Genomic DNA, 15,646 nt, shown 5'->3' with positions numbered 1-15,646 from the left:
GTGGGCAGTGACAGTTACATTATTTGAAATTAATTCATCTATTTTCCTCTGTTAAGGGAGCGTAAATGTTCCTTTGCACTTAATAAAGGTAATAAATTCACTGAAGCAGTTTCGGTTAATTCAGCTCCAACAGGAGAACCTGAAAATTAAGTTCTTCGTGTGAAAAGAAGACCTGACTTTTCAAACTGAGAAAATGTAAAATGAAATCAGGTTAGTGTGTAATGTTTGTGAGTGTTGGTTCAACTTACTATCTCAGGCTTAAACCAGACTCAAATTGTTTATTTGTTTTGAATCATTACGAAATTACCAACCTATCTTTTCTAATCCAGTCAACGTAAAATTTAAAGGCGGCCCGGACACTAACTTTTTCCGTTTTCTTAAGCACAGTGAGACGGTGATGTGAATGTTTGTGCCATTTGTGGGTCAAGAGGAAAAAGTGTCAGAGGGAGGAGGGAGTTGTTTTGTAGTGAGTGCACCTCCCTTGTAGCCTAATCTCCCTCCACAGCAGACAGATTCCCACAAGACTTCACCTCCAAATATTGACTTAGTCCTGGAGACATGAGGGAACTGGGGCTTTATTGCTGATAAAAATAGAAGATAGGGCTGGATATAACCAGTTCAGTTTGCATGTGTGTGTGTGTGTAGGGGTGTGTAGGCGTGCTTTTGCCTTTCCTCACTCTCTGCCGTGAGATTAATGGATGACTGGTGACTCCCAGGTAGATTTAGCTTTACAGCTCAGCGCAGGAATAAAGGTCAAGCCAAAAGCAGGCCTGTGACCCCTGAAGAATCTATGGGTGTCACAGTTATTTCAGAGCATTCGTGACCACAACATAGTGTAAACAAATCATACACACTGGCACAGGGACAGACAGACACGCACAGATGGACGGAGACAATTACACACATGCATGCCTCGCTCGCTGAGGGGGGGTTACTGCAGGACAGGGTGAGAGTTACATTTGTAATCTACGTAAATTATGACAGATTCTGACTGAAGATAATTACAGGAAAATTAGAAGAATACATCTGAGAATATATGAGAATATAAAGTATGCACATTCTTTTCTCAAGTAGAAGTACAGATACTGTATAAAATGACAAAAGTTAAAGTGCTGATTCAGCTTTTTTCAAATTAACTGACATTTTCTCCACATTTTAGTCTCCCTTTCTTGTCCTGTTTTGTCTTGTTACATCTTTTGCGTTTTTTTCATCTTCTTATGTCTTTTATGTTGTTTTTGTTTTGTTATGACTTTTACGTCGTTTTTATTTTCTTTTTACATCGTCACTTTTATCTTGTTATGTTACCGTGTCTCTTCTGTCCAGCACTAACTGAACGTCACCTTTTTCCCTCACCAAGTCTCAGTCGCTTGTTTGGTTCATCTTGTTACATCTTGTATGTTGTTTTGTCTTTTTATGTTTTGTTACGTCTTTTATGTTGTTTTTGTTGTTACGTCTTCTAAATATTTTTTGTCTTGTAGTGTTTTTTACACCACTTTCATCTTGTCATGTTTGTGCATTTATGTTATGCACTGATGTCTGTACTGAGGAGTGGTCTTCTCTATCTTATTGTTCCATCCAATTAGGCTGAAATCAGTCTCAAAGTTTGGAAGGTGGCGCTCAATGATGCAAAATAAAAAAAGAAAAAAAAGTAGTCCATAATTCCCCTCAAATGCATTAAAAAGTAATGATCCTGTTTTGAAAATATAAAGAGTAGAAAGTACAGATATTTAGGTTAAATTAGGGAGTAAAAGTAAAAAGTTGTTAAATACTATAAATACACAGGTGAAGTACAGATACCTGAAAAATCTGGTTATGTACAATAACAAAGTATTTGTAACCAAAGATTGTCTGAAAAACATGAAAAACTTATCTGCAACTATTTTGATCATCAGTTACTATAAATCATTAGTTTTTCATTAATTGTTACCATTAAAAGCCAAACAAATGATGTCTACAGGTTCTGAAATGTCTCAGATATTCCTTTTTTGTTTTGTTTTATATTATAGTAAACTGAAGATCTTTGGGTTTTTGGAGACATTTACCTTACACACCCCTGCCTGCCACCACCTTTTCACTCTCCTGCCCTCTGGATGGCGCTATATGTGTGCCAGGGCTGGCACTGCAAGATCGAGGAACAGTTTCTACTCCAAAGCAATAAATGTCTTGTATCAGTCAGTTTATAGCCACCACAGACTGTAATGAACTGTACATTATTGAGGATATGAGTAGTATCTCATGACACACGACTTATCAAATAATCCACCCCCCCCCCCACCCCCCCCAAAAAAAGACAAAATTGAAAAACAAAAGATTTTTCTTCATATATTTTTAGATTTATATTAATTTCTTTTTTTTTTTTTTTACAGTACTTCAGTCCAGCACAATACCAAAACTAGAATCATCACAATTTACCACCTCCACAATATGTACATAAATACAAAATGGCAGGTATATTCTAATGGATTACATATGAAAATCTGAATCAGGATGGCTTTATTCACCAAATGTACAAAGTACACAGATATTTGACTCAGTGATACAGCACAGTCAAGCAAGAAAAGATTAAGAAAAGTTTAAAAAGTTCAATACAAGAATTATGTATAAATTAGATAATTATATACAAATAATATTATAAAAATTAAGAATAAATGGTACATAAGATAGGAATAGGACAGTACAGTACAAGTTAAGAATAATAAGTATATAACAGTTTAAGAGGAATAAGTATGCACATATGACATATGCTGTATATATAGTTGGATTAGTCTTGGCTGTAAATATTCTATATGCAGCAATTGCACATTATTACACACTATTACACTTATACTATGGTGTATATACTAAACTGTACCCAACCTGTTATTTTATATACAATCTGTAAATAAAAGAAATCACAATGTGTAAATTGACTGAATCTAAAGAAAATATGTTATTAATTAATTAACCGTTTTAAATGACTAGATTTACACTGGAACATAACATTTTGATACTTGTCCGTGCTCACCTGTAGTGCTGTATAATTAGCTTTGTTGGGATAATGGCGCCACCTTGAGGTCCACACTGCTCTGTGCATGATGATCCACTGATAGGTCATCCATTAACTTTCCTTGTGGTCAATGATTATCGATTGCTAGACACCGATCCAAAGTTCAACACAGAAACACCACCTCTGAACATGGTTAGAAGAGCAGCATCATGTCTTTGAAAACATTTTCCTGCAGAGCTTTGTTTACACTTTTGAGCCGCGGTGTCGTCGCGTCAAACAAACCGCTCATCGGCGCTCGACATGCAGCTGCCGCCCTGCCAGGACGGAGCTCCGCCAGAGGCTACTACAACTCCGGCAAGCCGAGGTGCACCGGAGCGGTCACCGCCCGGGTGGTGGACCTCCGCAGCGACACGGTGACCAAACCCGGACCGGAGATGAGGCAGGCCATGGCGGAGGCCGAGGTCGGAGATGATGTGATGGGGGAAGACCCGACAGTCAACGGTCAGAACCGAAGCGTTAGATCTAGAGAACACGGATCAAATCTGGAACTTTACTTTTATAAGAATAATTAAAAAGTCGATCATGAATAACTGTGACGACCAGAGTAGATATAGTGTACTGGCGTTAAAGAATCAGAATATAACAGAATGTCATTAGTATATTCCAGTAGAAGCTACATGGTATCAACTGAGGAAAAAAACACTTGTTATTATGGATGTCCTGTAGAAGTACTACACTACCCACAATCCTATAGTGTAACAGCGACGTCTTTGATTGGTGGAACTCTCTGTTACCATGGAAATTGGCTTTACTGTCCCATTGCCGTCCCATTATTAACAATATAAACACTATAATAATGACTAAAGTTAAATTTAAGAAAAAGCGGCATCATTCACAATGGTTTATAGGATAAATAGAAGTGGTGGAAGAAAAAAAACAATTCTGTCAAGTATCATGATTTTTTTTTTTTTTTTTTTGCTGAACTGATTTTGTCAATATCTATCTATCTATCTATCTATCTATCTATCTATCTATCTATCTATCTATCTATAGCGTTTTGTCTGTTAGCTCAGTGCTAACACAATGGGAACTACACGGAAATTAGCTCATCTTAATAAAGCTTATATGTTTCCTCTCATCTATAGAAACTAACTCATAGCTGCTGACCTCACATTTTTAATGCAGTCTATTGCTGTGGCTTCAACACGCGCCAGCTACAGCAACCCCAAGGGGTCAAAACTCAAGGGTCAACCAAATTCAGAAAATTACATCATTTTACTGTAATGCAGCCTTTAAACCAGATGATATCTAATCTCATATCATGATATTGACACAGTATTGATATATTACATATATACACATTTTATGTATACATTGTAATGATCCCTCACTTATAACACATTACACTTGTAACAAATATATGTAATGGGGGCAGGATATTTAATAGTTTAAAAATGAATATTACTGTCCTAAATGATATCAGGGCACTGAAACTTTCACTGGTATTATTATTAATTATAAATAACAATAAATTACACACAGACACACACAAATTGAGCAAAATAAATGTCTGTACTGCCTATATAAAGCTACCTAAACCCTTTAGTATTTGTTTTATTTCTGCAGAGTTACAGAAGATTGCAGCTGACCTGTTTCAGATGGAGGCTGCATTGTTTGTTCCCACTGGGACCATGAGTAATCTCATCGCAGGTGAGCCGTGTGTTTATCTGTAGAGTCTGAATCCCTTTTTATGAGGTCAGTATGGTCATAAATGTGCACACATTTCATTATGTAGTAATGGTGCACTGCAGGGAGCGTGGCGATGAAGTAATCGTGGGCGATCTGTCCCATTTGCACATCTATGAGCAAGGAGGGAGCGCACAGGTTAGTGCACCACCTGAACCTCTGCACCTCTTTGTTTCCTCATCACCTGCAGTGCATTTCAGTGTGTATCTGTGTGTTCACACAGCTGGCTGGTGTCCACTCCACCACAGTCACCACCCTCCCTAATGGAACATTTGACTTGGAACAGCTGGAATCAAAGATCCGGCACGGTTACCCCGACCCTCACTACCCACGCTCACGCCTCATATGTGTGGAGAACACACACAATATACAGGGAGGACGTGTGTTACCTCTGAGCTTCCTGCAGGAGGTGTGTGTGCACATGTATGGGAACATCGCATCTTGTGGTACCTCTTAGCAAAAACCTTTCTAGAACAGAATGGAGGGTCCAGCAGCTCTCGCATTTTTGATCATCTCTGGATGGTTTGTTTTCATCTCCAAGGTTCGTGCTTTAGCAGACAGATATGGTCTGTCAGTTCACATGGACGGAGCCAGAGTGATGAACGCTGCTGTGGCTCAGGGGGTGCCTCCATCCACCATACTGCAGCACACACACACTGTCAGTGTGTGCCTCTCCAAGGTGGGACTGCAAAACTCAAACATGCGTACAGAACATGAAATTCATTCAGAACCAATAAAGAACTTATAGAGAAACAAAATAAAACTTCTCTAAAGTCAAATTCATATCACGGTGTGTAACAGGGTTTGGGAGCCCCCGTGGGAACCATGCTGGCTGGTCCCAAGGACTTTATATCCCAGGCTGTACGGTGCCGTAAAGCTCTGGGTGGAGGGATGAGACAAGCTGGTGTACTAGCAGCAGCTGGAAAACTGTCTCTACTGGAGATGGTAAGAAGACTGGAGGAGGATCACCGAAATGCAAAAACCTTTGCTCAAGGTGAGCAGCTCATATTTAATTATATGACTGGGTTGCATCAAAAAGGATTAATTTAATCAAAAGTTGCCTGCTCATGATCAGTGTCCAAACTGCTCTGCGCTGTTTTCCTGTAGGGAGAGCTGCTGTGCGCAACTTGGCGTGTTGCCCTGCTCGAAATCACCACCGAGCTCTGCACAAAAAGTTCAAATTATTAAAATTTTGACCTCAGCTGCTGCTGACCTCTCAGTCAGATTCTAGTCAAAGTTTATCTGGTGTGTTTACAAACAGCAACTAACAAATCCTATTTATGCTACCATTAACAAAATGTTATTCTACATTGTTTGCTAGCTAGCTTAAAAGTTAACTAAATTACATTACATTATTAGCAAGTAAGAAAGTTAACAAAACATCACAATGTTTGCTAGCTAGCAAAAAAAGTTTACAAAACATTAGGCTACAAAGTTTACCAGCAAGCTGAAAACTTAACAAAATGTTAAGCTGTTGTTTGCTATCATGCTAAAAAGTTAACAAATCATTACATTGTTTGCTAGCTGGCTATTAAGTTAACAAAATTCTAGGCTACATTGTTTCTTAGCTAGATAAAAAGAAAAAGTTTGCTAGCTTACAAAAATGTTAACTAAACTTTACATTGTGAGCTTGCAAAAGTCTACAAAGCATTTCATTGCTAGCTAAGTTGACACAACATTAGGCTATATTGTTTGTTAGCTAGCTATGAAGTTAGTTAGCCTATAAGATCACGTTTTAAATTGGATTTATTGGTGCAACAAAGTAAAAACTAAACTGAAGTTTAAAGAGAGGTTTAATCTGAGTCTTTCTGAATATTAAACTACTTTTAAAGTTTGGTGCAAATTTGTGCGAATTCAGTTCAAGCATAAACCACATTAAACTATCATTTATTCAGATTTAAAAAATACTCCTTGTTGGTGCAACCTAGCCTTTAAAAGTTAAATGTTCCCTTGCTGCCATTGTAGTTCTGCGTATAACTTCTTGTTTTTGCAACTCTTCCAGCTCTGCTCGACTGTGACCCTCCTCTGTTCGCTGTAGACATGGCCGCCGTGGAGACAAACATCCTGCGTTTCCGTCTACAGGAGCCCAGTTTAAGTCCCTCTGAGTTCTGCACTCGCATGGGTGAGGTTGGTGATGGAGAGGAGGCAGCACTGGGACAGGGGATACAAGTTCTCATGTACCCACATTTTGGAAATTCTGTACGAGCTGTGTGGCATCTTGGGATATCCCCTGAAGATACCCAGCTGGCCATCCGGAAAATGCAATTTGTGGCTTCTCAGTACTTACAGGAAAAAGTCAGGGCTCAGTGAAATCTGAAAAAAGCACAAATAAACAAACGAAAAAACTCAAACCAGGTTTTTCAAGTTTTTTTTATGTACTGAATGCTTGTCAAAGAAATAAACTGTTCTGTCTCTCCATGTGAATTTGCTTAATGGTGAATTTTGAAGAACTAGTTTGTTTTATGAAGAAGTGTTGTTTGAGATTTAAATAAACTCACAGCAAATATTTTTTCTCCGTCCTATTGCTAAGTTTATAATCATAAAACTGACAGAACTTCTTTAAACTGTTATTTTCTATGTGATCTGTATGAAAGAAATCAGACTACAATGGACAGATTATATTTCTCTGAATTATGTTATTAATAAAGCGACGGTTTTGACATGTCTAGAGTTGTGAAATATGTAGAAATACGTGATTATATATGTTGGGCTCGGGATGCAGGTTTAGATAACACCTCTGGTTAGGCGTGTCATGAATAAAGTGAGTTGGCCAGACTGCAGCGGGGTTTTTCTGCCACTGCACGTGGTTATAAGAGGAACGTCATGTCTTTAAGATCATTTTCCTGCAGATTTTTGTTTAAACTTTTCAACACGCTCAGTGCACGACATGCAACACGGAGCTCCGCCCGCGGCTACTTCACCACCGGGAGACCCCGGTACAGCGCGCCCAACGCCCGGGTGGTGGACCTCCGCAGCGACACGGTGACCAAACCCGGTCCGGAGATGAGGCGGGCCATGGCGGAGGCTGAGGTGGGAAATGACCTGATGGGGGAAGACCCGACAACCAAAGGTTAATATCATACTTAATTACTAGAGAATAATAGCAAAACTGTAAGAAACTTATTTTTGAAAGATTAAAAGATTTTTTTTTAAATTACTTAAAGTTTATTGATTTTCATATTTCAACAACACAAAACTGCAACAGATCAGAACCCAGGAAACCCAGACCCAAAACAGCACCAAACAGGGGAAAAATATACTGTACTTAAAAATGAAAAAAATAGACAAGACAGTGATATATATATATATATATATATATATATATATATATTTTTTTTTTTTTTTTCTCAATTGTTTCACAGTTTTACTGTGGGACGTGAGAGGGTTTTTTGGTCTGTGTCACACCAGAGCTCTTGCACGTCCCTTGTATTTTTCAGTACATAAACGTCCCTCAGGTGTGAGCTTTACCATTTATGAGCGCATGGAGGTAGACATAACTAACCGTTTACCTTTCATGAGGACGCCGTCAACCACTGACAGTTCCTCCTTAAAGTTCTGGTAAGGATGGTATCAGCCTGTGATCTCTGTGGATTCTTTCTATAACGATGTGCAGTTCACGGCCGTTGGCTGTCGCTTCTGCTATCTGTCTCCATTTCCCCACGGACACAGACATGTGTTTCTGTATGCTGTCCACTTGTGTTATAGCGCATCATGCTCGGAAGTACTCGGGCCTGTGTTGCTCACTGATACTCTGCTGAGAGCGTTTGTCATTGCCAGATGTTTCCCTGATGTGACCTCGACTGTCAGACTGTAGAGGAGGAGCGTAGGCGACTGGAAACCACGAAGAGTCACACTGTTGATGTCAGACTCTCCTAGTCCGTTCTTTGAAGCGTCTCTGGACACTTTCACTGGGAGACCAGGTTCAGAATTTCAGCACCAGGTCTTTAACGAGGCTGTTTTTGAGCATTTCGCGTTCATTCTGCCGCATCATCTCTGCTCTCCAGCAAACTGTGCAGTGCTCTTGTGTTGGCTGACAGACTGGGAATCGATCTCCCCACATAATTCACCACCAACTCGGTTTTGTCTGTTGGTGGTGCCATGCCCTCGCCTTTCTCAGCCACGCGTCATGCTCTGTTTTTGTAGTTCCCCACAGAACCACATCATCCAGAAATACTCCAATACCTTCCATCCCATCAAACAGTTGCTGTACTGTCCTGTGAAAAAACCTCAGGAGCTGAAGCAGTTCCAAAGGACATTGAAAATCCACGCTCCTGCCATTGCACTCGTAATGTCTGACTTTGTTGGTAAGTTTAAAGTGCTCTCCTTTGATCCACTTGTTCAAATCTTTAGGATCTATACACAGTCTTAGATCTCTGTTCTTTTTTTTTTTCCAAAATAACAAGAGATTTTGGTTCTTTTTTTCAGGGTCACTGGCACTTTCACATCCTTGAACTCTCTCACTACTTCTGCTGTAGATCCTGCCTCCTGATCTTTATGTTTTTCAGTAGTAGTGCCTCTAGGGGGTCACCAGAGCATTATCAGTGACATGGACTCTTCTTATACTGTAAGCCCCCAGCTTTTCACTTGCACACATCTCTATGGTCGATATCTAGCCTCACTGTACTTTGGGTCACAACATTCCCAGCCTGGATGCAGCTGAGATGGTGCAGCTTGTACCCATGATGCCTGCGGTGCCCGTCCAGCTGATCAATCAGATCAATGACGCTCCCTCGAGAGGGTCAGGCTGATTCCTCCCTCTGTGCAACCACACATCCTTTTTAAAATCCTTCCTAGTATGGGGACACGCATCACAGTGTCATCAGCCGAGCTTAACCGCAGAATCTTATTACTCAATGACGAGCCATTTTCCTAAATTCATCCGCCCTCTGCACAGTTTCATCATCTCCACGTTATACTATAACGTAAAACTTTTTACGTTCTAACAATACAAATTATCACGTTTTAACATGAAACTTTTCATGTTCTTACACTATGAGTTATTACAGTTTAGCATGAAACTATATTGTTATAAGGGGTAAATATATTATTATAACGTGAAAAACATCTTGTTAGAGTAACAATAAACTTTTCACATTATAACATGATAGTGTTTATTTATTTATTTTTCCTGGTGTGGCAGCATTATGCTTATGTACATCAGCTCAGTAACAGAATCTTGACATGTCTCATAAGTATTACTCAATCAAATTGTGCAAATGAGCCATTTTCCTCAATTCAGCCGCTGTCTGCGCACCGTTTAATCATTTCCTGATTTCATTAAAACATAACTTCTCTCGTTCTAACGATATAGCTAAATTATCTCGTTTTAACGGGAAAATTTTTCGCGTTTTTCCATCGTACGTTATCACGTGAAATAGTTGTAACGTGAAAGACTTCTTGTTAGACCAATAAACTTATCACGTTATAACGTTATACTGATTTTTTTTTTTTTTTTTTTTCTTTTTTTTTGAAGTTGTGGCAGCGACACGCTTCCGTACGCTTCTCTCACTGCACATCATTATCAGAGGAACATCATGTCTTTAAGATCGGTTTCCCACAGATTTTTGTTAAAAGTTTTGAACCCGCTCGTTGCGCGACCTTCTACTCGGAGCCCCGCCCGCGGCTACTTCATCACCGGGAGACCCCGGTACAGCGCGCCCAACGCCCGCGTGGTGGACCTCCGCAGCGACACGGCGACCAAACCAGGTCCGGAGATGAGGCGGGCCATGGCGGAGGCTGAGGTGGGAAATGATCTGATGGGAGAAGACCCGACAGTTAAAGGTTAATGATACGTAATAAGCAGAGAATAAGAGAAAAACTGGATGCAATGTCTCTATGAACGATTAAAAAGTAGTTCCTGAATAACTGAATCAAAATCAAACTTATTCTGACACATACAAGTGTACCTGCAGCCAGAACAATTTAAAGGTTATAGATTTCATAAATAATGTGTTTATTACAATTTACAACACGTAATGAAACCACTTAGACATGACAGGATAAGTAGAATGTGTAGGGTGAAGTCAGGTAACGGTGGAACTAACTAATTACAAATACTCTACATACTGTAATCAAGTAGAGAATAAAGTTTGATTTTTAACTGTTCAGTGTAATTTGTTGTGGAAAATTGTTAAAATGTTGCTTCCACCATGGTAGTTTTGGTATTGTGAAGTTTATATTCTGTTCAAACAATATTAAATAAGTTTCAGTTTTAGTCAGGCAGTAAGCTAAAGATGACAGTGACACAACAACTGGTTGCAACACACAGCGAATGTTGCAGCATACTGTCTGTCAGAAAAGACACACCAGGACACTGAAAACAAGCATTTAAATGTAACACAAATCATTCATTATCTTCTTCTGAGGGGGATTATGATAGTTTAGTTTAATCGATTTTTTTTTTTCATGACTGAAAATTTATTGAATTTCATATTTCAATAACACAAAACTGCAACAGATCAAAACCCACAAAACCTAGAATCTAGACCCAAAACAGCACCAAACAGGGGAAAAATGTACTGTAATAAAATAAAAAAAGGGACAAGACAATAACAAAAACAACAATAACCTACCGTAAATGAAAAAATAAACAGAGTAAGTATTAAAAAACGAACAATATAGACAAGAGAAAATATAAAAATAGAACAAAACATTCAATATAAACATGAAACAGACTCAACAGTAGAGTTTACACCATTGCACAGAGGAAATATTGATATTGCACAGTCAGAATGAAAATATACTTGACTGAGATATTAATATCGCACAGTTTGAAGAGAAAAACTACATCTGCAATACTGAAATTGTACAATCAGTGAATATTAAGATAGCAGTAAGATTTTCAGTTCCGGTGTGTCTGTGGTCTGTGAAAAGCACTTCCTGTCTACAGAAAACAACAGGAAAAAGACATCTGTCCCACCCAAAAGAGAGTGAGTGATTAAATTTAGACAGCAGGGTTTTAAAAAGCTGCAGCCTAAAAGTTATCCAAATAGTAATTTTATTCATCTTATTGTATTATTTTATTGTGCCTGATCGCCACATAGAAATAGTGCAGAGAAATAAGTCTCTACAATTAAATAATTCAAAAGTCTGAGCTGTTTGGTTCTATGCACGTTAAAAACGAGATGAGAAAATTGCAGCTGCCTTCACTAGATTTTTGAGTTGTTCTGATAATTTACTTTTAGAACCCAAAAATTGTATTTCAAAAGTTGTTCACAGTGATCTGTGACTCTGATTTTTCATTATTTGGGTGGCTTAAAATTATTTAAAATTGATTAAATGTTTGGGAGGTTCTACAACTCAGAGATTCAAGTTTATCTAAAGAAGAAAAGAAGACCAGAAATTATCTCAACAAAACCTTATTATTTGGTAAAACTTTTTCAAAACTTTGGGGCTCAATATTCAAAAATCTACTGAAGTCAGTGACAGTGTATGACTGCATGCACGCCTGCATGTGTACTTATGAAATGCTTCCTAAATCTCACAGTATTTGTTTTATTTTTGCAGAGTTACAGGAGATTGCAGCTGACATGTTCCAGATGGAGGCTGCATTGTTTGTTCCCTCTGGAACCATGAGTAATATCATCGCTGGTGAGCTGTGCGTTTGTCTGTAGAATCTCGAGTCCATTTTTGTGAGAACGGTCTTAAATGTTCATGCATTTCTTTATGCAGTGATGGTGCACTGCAGAGGTTGGGGTGACGAGATCATCGTGGGCGATCTGTCCCATCAACACGTGTATGAGCAAGGAGGGAGCGCACAGGTGAGTCCACCACCTGAACCTCTGCACCTCTTTCTTTCCTCATCACCTGCAGTGCATTTCAGTGTGTGTTTGTGTGTTGACACAGCTGGCTGGTGTCCACTCCACCACAGTCACCACCTTCCCCGATGGAACATTTGACTTGGAGCAGCTGGAATCGAAGATCGGGCAAAGTTACCCCGACCCTCACTACCCACGCCCACGCCTCATATGTGTGGAGAACACACACAACATACAGGGAGGACGTGTGTTACCTCTGAGCTTCCTGCAGGAGGTGTGTGTGTGTGTGTGTGCACGTGTGTGGTCTTGTGGTACCTCTTAGCAAAAATCTTTCTAGAAAAGAATGGAGGGTCCAGCAGCTCTCGCATTTTTGATCATCTCTGGATGGTTTGTTTTAATCTCCAAGGTTCGTGCTTTAGCAGACAGATATGGTCTGTCAGTTCACATGGACGGAGCCAGAGTGATGAACGCTGCTGTGGCTCAGGGGGTGCCTCCATCTACCATACTGCAGCACACACACACTGTCACTGTCTCCCTCTGCAAGGTGAGACTGCAAAACACAAACACACATACACACACACACGCACACACACTACCAGAACACACATTTCCTGTGCGCTCTTTGATGAAAAGGCTCTGTGTAACCAACAGTTGTTACATAAGGATCAAATATTAGGCTGTAATTTAACAGGAGTTAACCCAAAGGAACTCACATTACTCAGACAAACAATTGCTGCCAAGAAAAACTGCAACAGGTGGTGTGGAAAAGGCTCACACCTGTACTCCATCCCACTTCCTGCATCTCCTCAGTCCTCCTCCAGGCCGGTGCCTCACAACTGTCAATATAGCCGATCAAAATGCATTCTCAGTTGTCTGGCAACAGAAAATTATTACGACCCAAAATCACTGTGGTTTGGATTCACATGGGGCTGGAAAAGGGACATATGTAGTCACATTTTAAGTTAAGTTAGCAAAATGCTAGCTAAGTAGCTAATGATTGGTGTAGATCAGCTATTTAGCTAGTTTGCTAACACTAGCTTATTGAATATATGTGAATATGTTTTTGTGCCTGAACCAACTTTGTTCTTTCCTTGAATTCCTGTACTTTGATACACTATGCGCTTGGTTCCTCTCTATTGAAAAGAAAACCAAAAACTGAGATGGTTAAAATATTACTGGGGGACCTGTAAGAGGGAACATACGTTATCAAAACTGAAGTTAGCTAATGTTAGCAAAATGCCAGCTAACTAGCTAGCTGATGAGTTCCATGGATGAGCTAGTTAGCTACTTTGCTAACATTAGCTAACTTAAGTTGTGGTTATGTATGTTGTCCCTCAGCAACATGTTTTAACCATCTTCAGAATTTAGTTTTCTTATAAACATACAAGCCGAACACATACAGCAGCATAACAAAGTACAGGCCACAGAAAAGGGCAGAGTTGACAGAGATACCAAGTTTACTCAACTGTTAAGGGTCAATTATCACAAATTTCTAGAGGCCCCTGGGTAATAATACTCCAGTGTGACGAGGTACAAGTCAGATTCATATCACTGTGTGTGACAGGGTTTGGGATCCCCCGTGGGAGCCATACTGGCTGGACCCAAAGACTTCATATCCCGGGCTTTCTGGTGTCGTAAAGCTCTGGGCGGGGGGATGTGTCAGGTTGGGATACTAGCAGCAGCTGGAAAAATGTCTCTGCTGGAGATGGTGGGAAGACTGGACGAGGATCACCGCAATGCAAAAACGTTTGCCCAAGGTGAGCAGCTCATATTTCTGTCTGTCAAACGTTAAATCAGTAACAGGCTGCCCTTGTAGTCCTTTAACTTCTTCGTTTCTTCATCTCTTCCAGCTCTGCTCGACTGTGACCCTCCTCTATTCACTGTAGACATGGCCGCCGTGGAGACGAACATCGTGCGTTTCCATCTACGGGAGCCCAGTTTAAGTCCCTATGAGTTCACTACCCGCATGGGTGAGGTTGGCGAAGGAGAGGAGGCAGCACTGGGACAGGGGATAGAAGTTCTCATGTACCCCTATTTTGAAAACTCAATACGAGCTGTGTGGCATCTTGGGATATCCCCTGAAGATACCCAGCTGGCCATCCAGAAAATGCGATTTGTGGCTTCTCGGTACTTGCAGGAAAAACTCAGGGCTCAGTGATACTGAAAGCAAACACAAGAGGAACGAACAAAGAACAGAAAACAAACAAAAAAACTCAAAGTCTTTGTACTCATTACATGTAATTCTTAATTACTGTTTTATTATAAATTTTTTATCCTTTGAAAATATATTGTAATCAGACTGGAATTACCGTCTTGCCATTTAATGTCTCAGCCAGTCAAGTTGAAGTTTACATTCATGTCTCTTCGGTGGTGTAGGGCATTAATTAACTAACTACAACTACTTTTTTGGTTACTTCTACTTTTATGAGTATTTCTTCAAGTCTGTAATTTTACTTGCACTTAAGTACTTATCTGCTTTTAAAATCATAACTGAGTACTGAGTACAATTTGAATAAATATCCAAACCTTACATCAGCATTTTTATAGCTTAATAACACTATCTGATCGCAAACGGGCAAATGAAAACCATATGGAGCTGCAATTATTAATCGATTAGTTATCAACTATTCAATTATTTGCCGACTATTTTGATAATTGATTAGTTGTTTTGAGTCATTTTCTGGAAAAAAGTAAAAATTATCTGATTTCATTTTTACAAATGTGAATATTTTTATCTTTTATCTTTGAACATTTGAAGGCATCACCTCTGGCTTTGGGAATGATCAACATTTTTCACCATTTTCTGACATTTTATGGACCAAACAACCGATCGATTAAATGACAAAATGATTGACAGATGAATTATTTTAGTTGCAGTCCTACAGCCGTGACCAGAGCAGCTCAGGAGAAACAGAAACCCCTTTGATCGGATGCTTGCTATTGATTATGCATTAAACATCAAGGGTGAAAAAGTAACTAATGCACTGAGTAGTATTTGAGAAGAATACTTTGCACTTTTACTGAAGTATTTTTTAACACCAGTAGTTTTACTTGTAGTTGAGTAATACTGCAGTAGTGTAAAAGTACTCGAGCTTGATTTCAGATATTTGTGATGTAAGTGAACATTAATCATTTTGTAAAAATTGCTCCTGTCGAG

General features: G+C 39.4%; 2 protein-coding genes across 2 annotated transcripts; both read left to right on the top strand.

Annotated features, from left to right (window-relative positions):
• Positions 1-2,946: 2,946 nt before the first annotated feature.
• On the top strand, positions 2,947-7,156 carry LOC146312216 (uncharacterized). The gene is made up of 7 exons (XM_084741210.1): positions 2,947-3,487; positions 4,613-4,696; positions 4,782-4,870; positions 4,956-5,141; positions 5,274-5,411; positions 5,534-5,726; positions 6,735-7,156. The coding sequence occupies exons 1-7, from the start codon at positions 3,196-3,198 to the stop codon at positions 7,040-7,042; spliced, it is 1,290 nt and encodes a 429-aa protein (XP_084597336.1). The 5' UTR covers positions 2,947-3,195; the 3' UTR covers positions 7,043-7,156.
• A 3,049-nt stretch (positions 7,157-10,205) lies between these two features.
• On the top strand, positions 10,206-15,127 carry LOC146312215 (uncharacterized). The gene is made up of 7 exons (XM_084741211.1): positions 10,206-10,513; positions 12,239-12,322; positions 12,404-12,492; positions 12,578-12,763; positions 12,896-13,033; positions 14,054-14,246; positions 14,340-15,127. Exons 1-7 carry the CDS (start codon positions 10,267-10,269, stop codon positions 14,645-14,647), a joined length of 1,245 nt encoding a protein of 414 aa, XP_084597337.1. The 5' UTR covers positions 10,206-10,266; the 3' UTR covers positions 14,648-15,127.
• Positions 15,128-15,646: the final 519 nt, after the last annotated feature.

Source organism: Lutjanus erythropterus, chromosome 17, assembly GCF_056507025.1.
Source record: "Lutjanus erythropterus isolate fLutEry1 chromosome 17, fLutEry1.hap2, whole genome shotgun sequence".
Taxonomy (NCBI): domain Eukaryota; kingdom Metazoa; phylum Chordata; class Actinopteri; order Lutjaniformes; family Lutjanidae; genus Lutjanus; species Lutjanus erythropterus.
The sequence above is the reverse complement of the archived record's forward strand: the minus strand, read 5'-3'. Positions and strand labels throughout refer to the sequence as shown.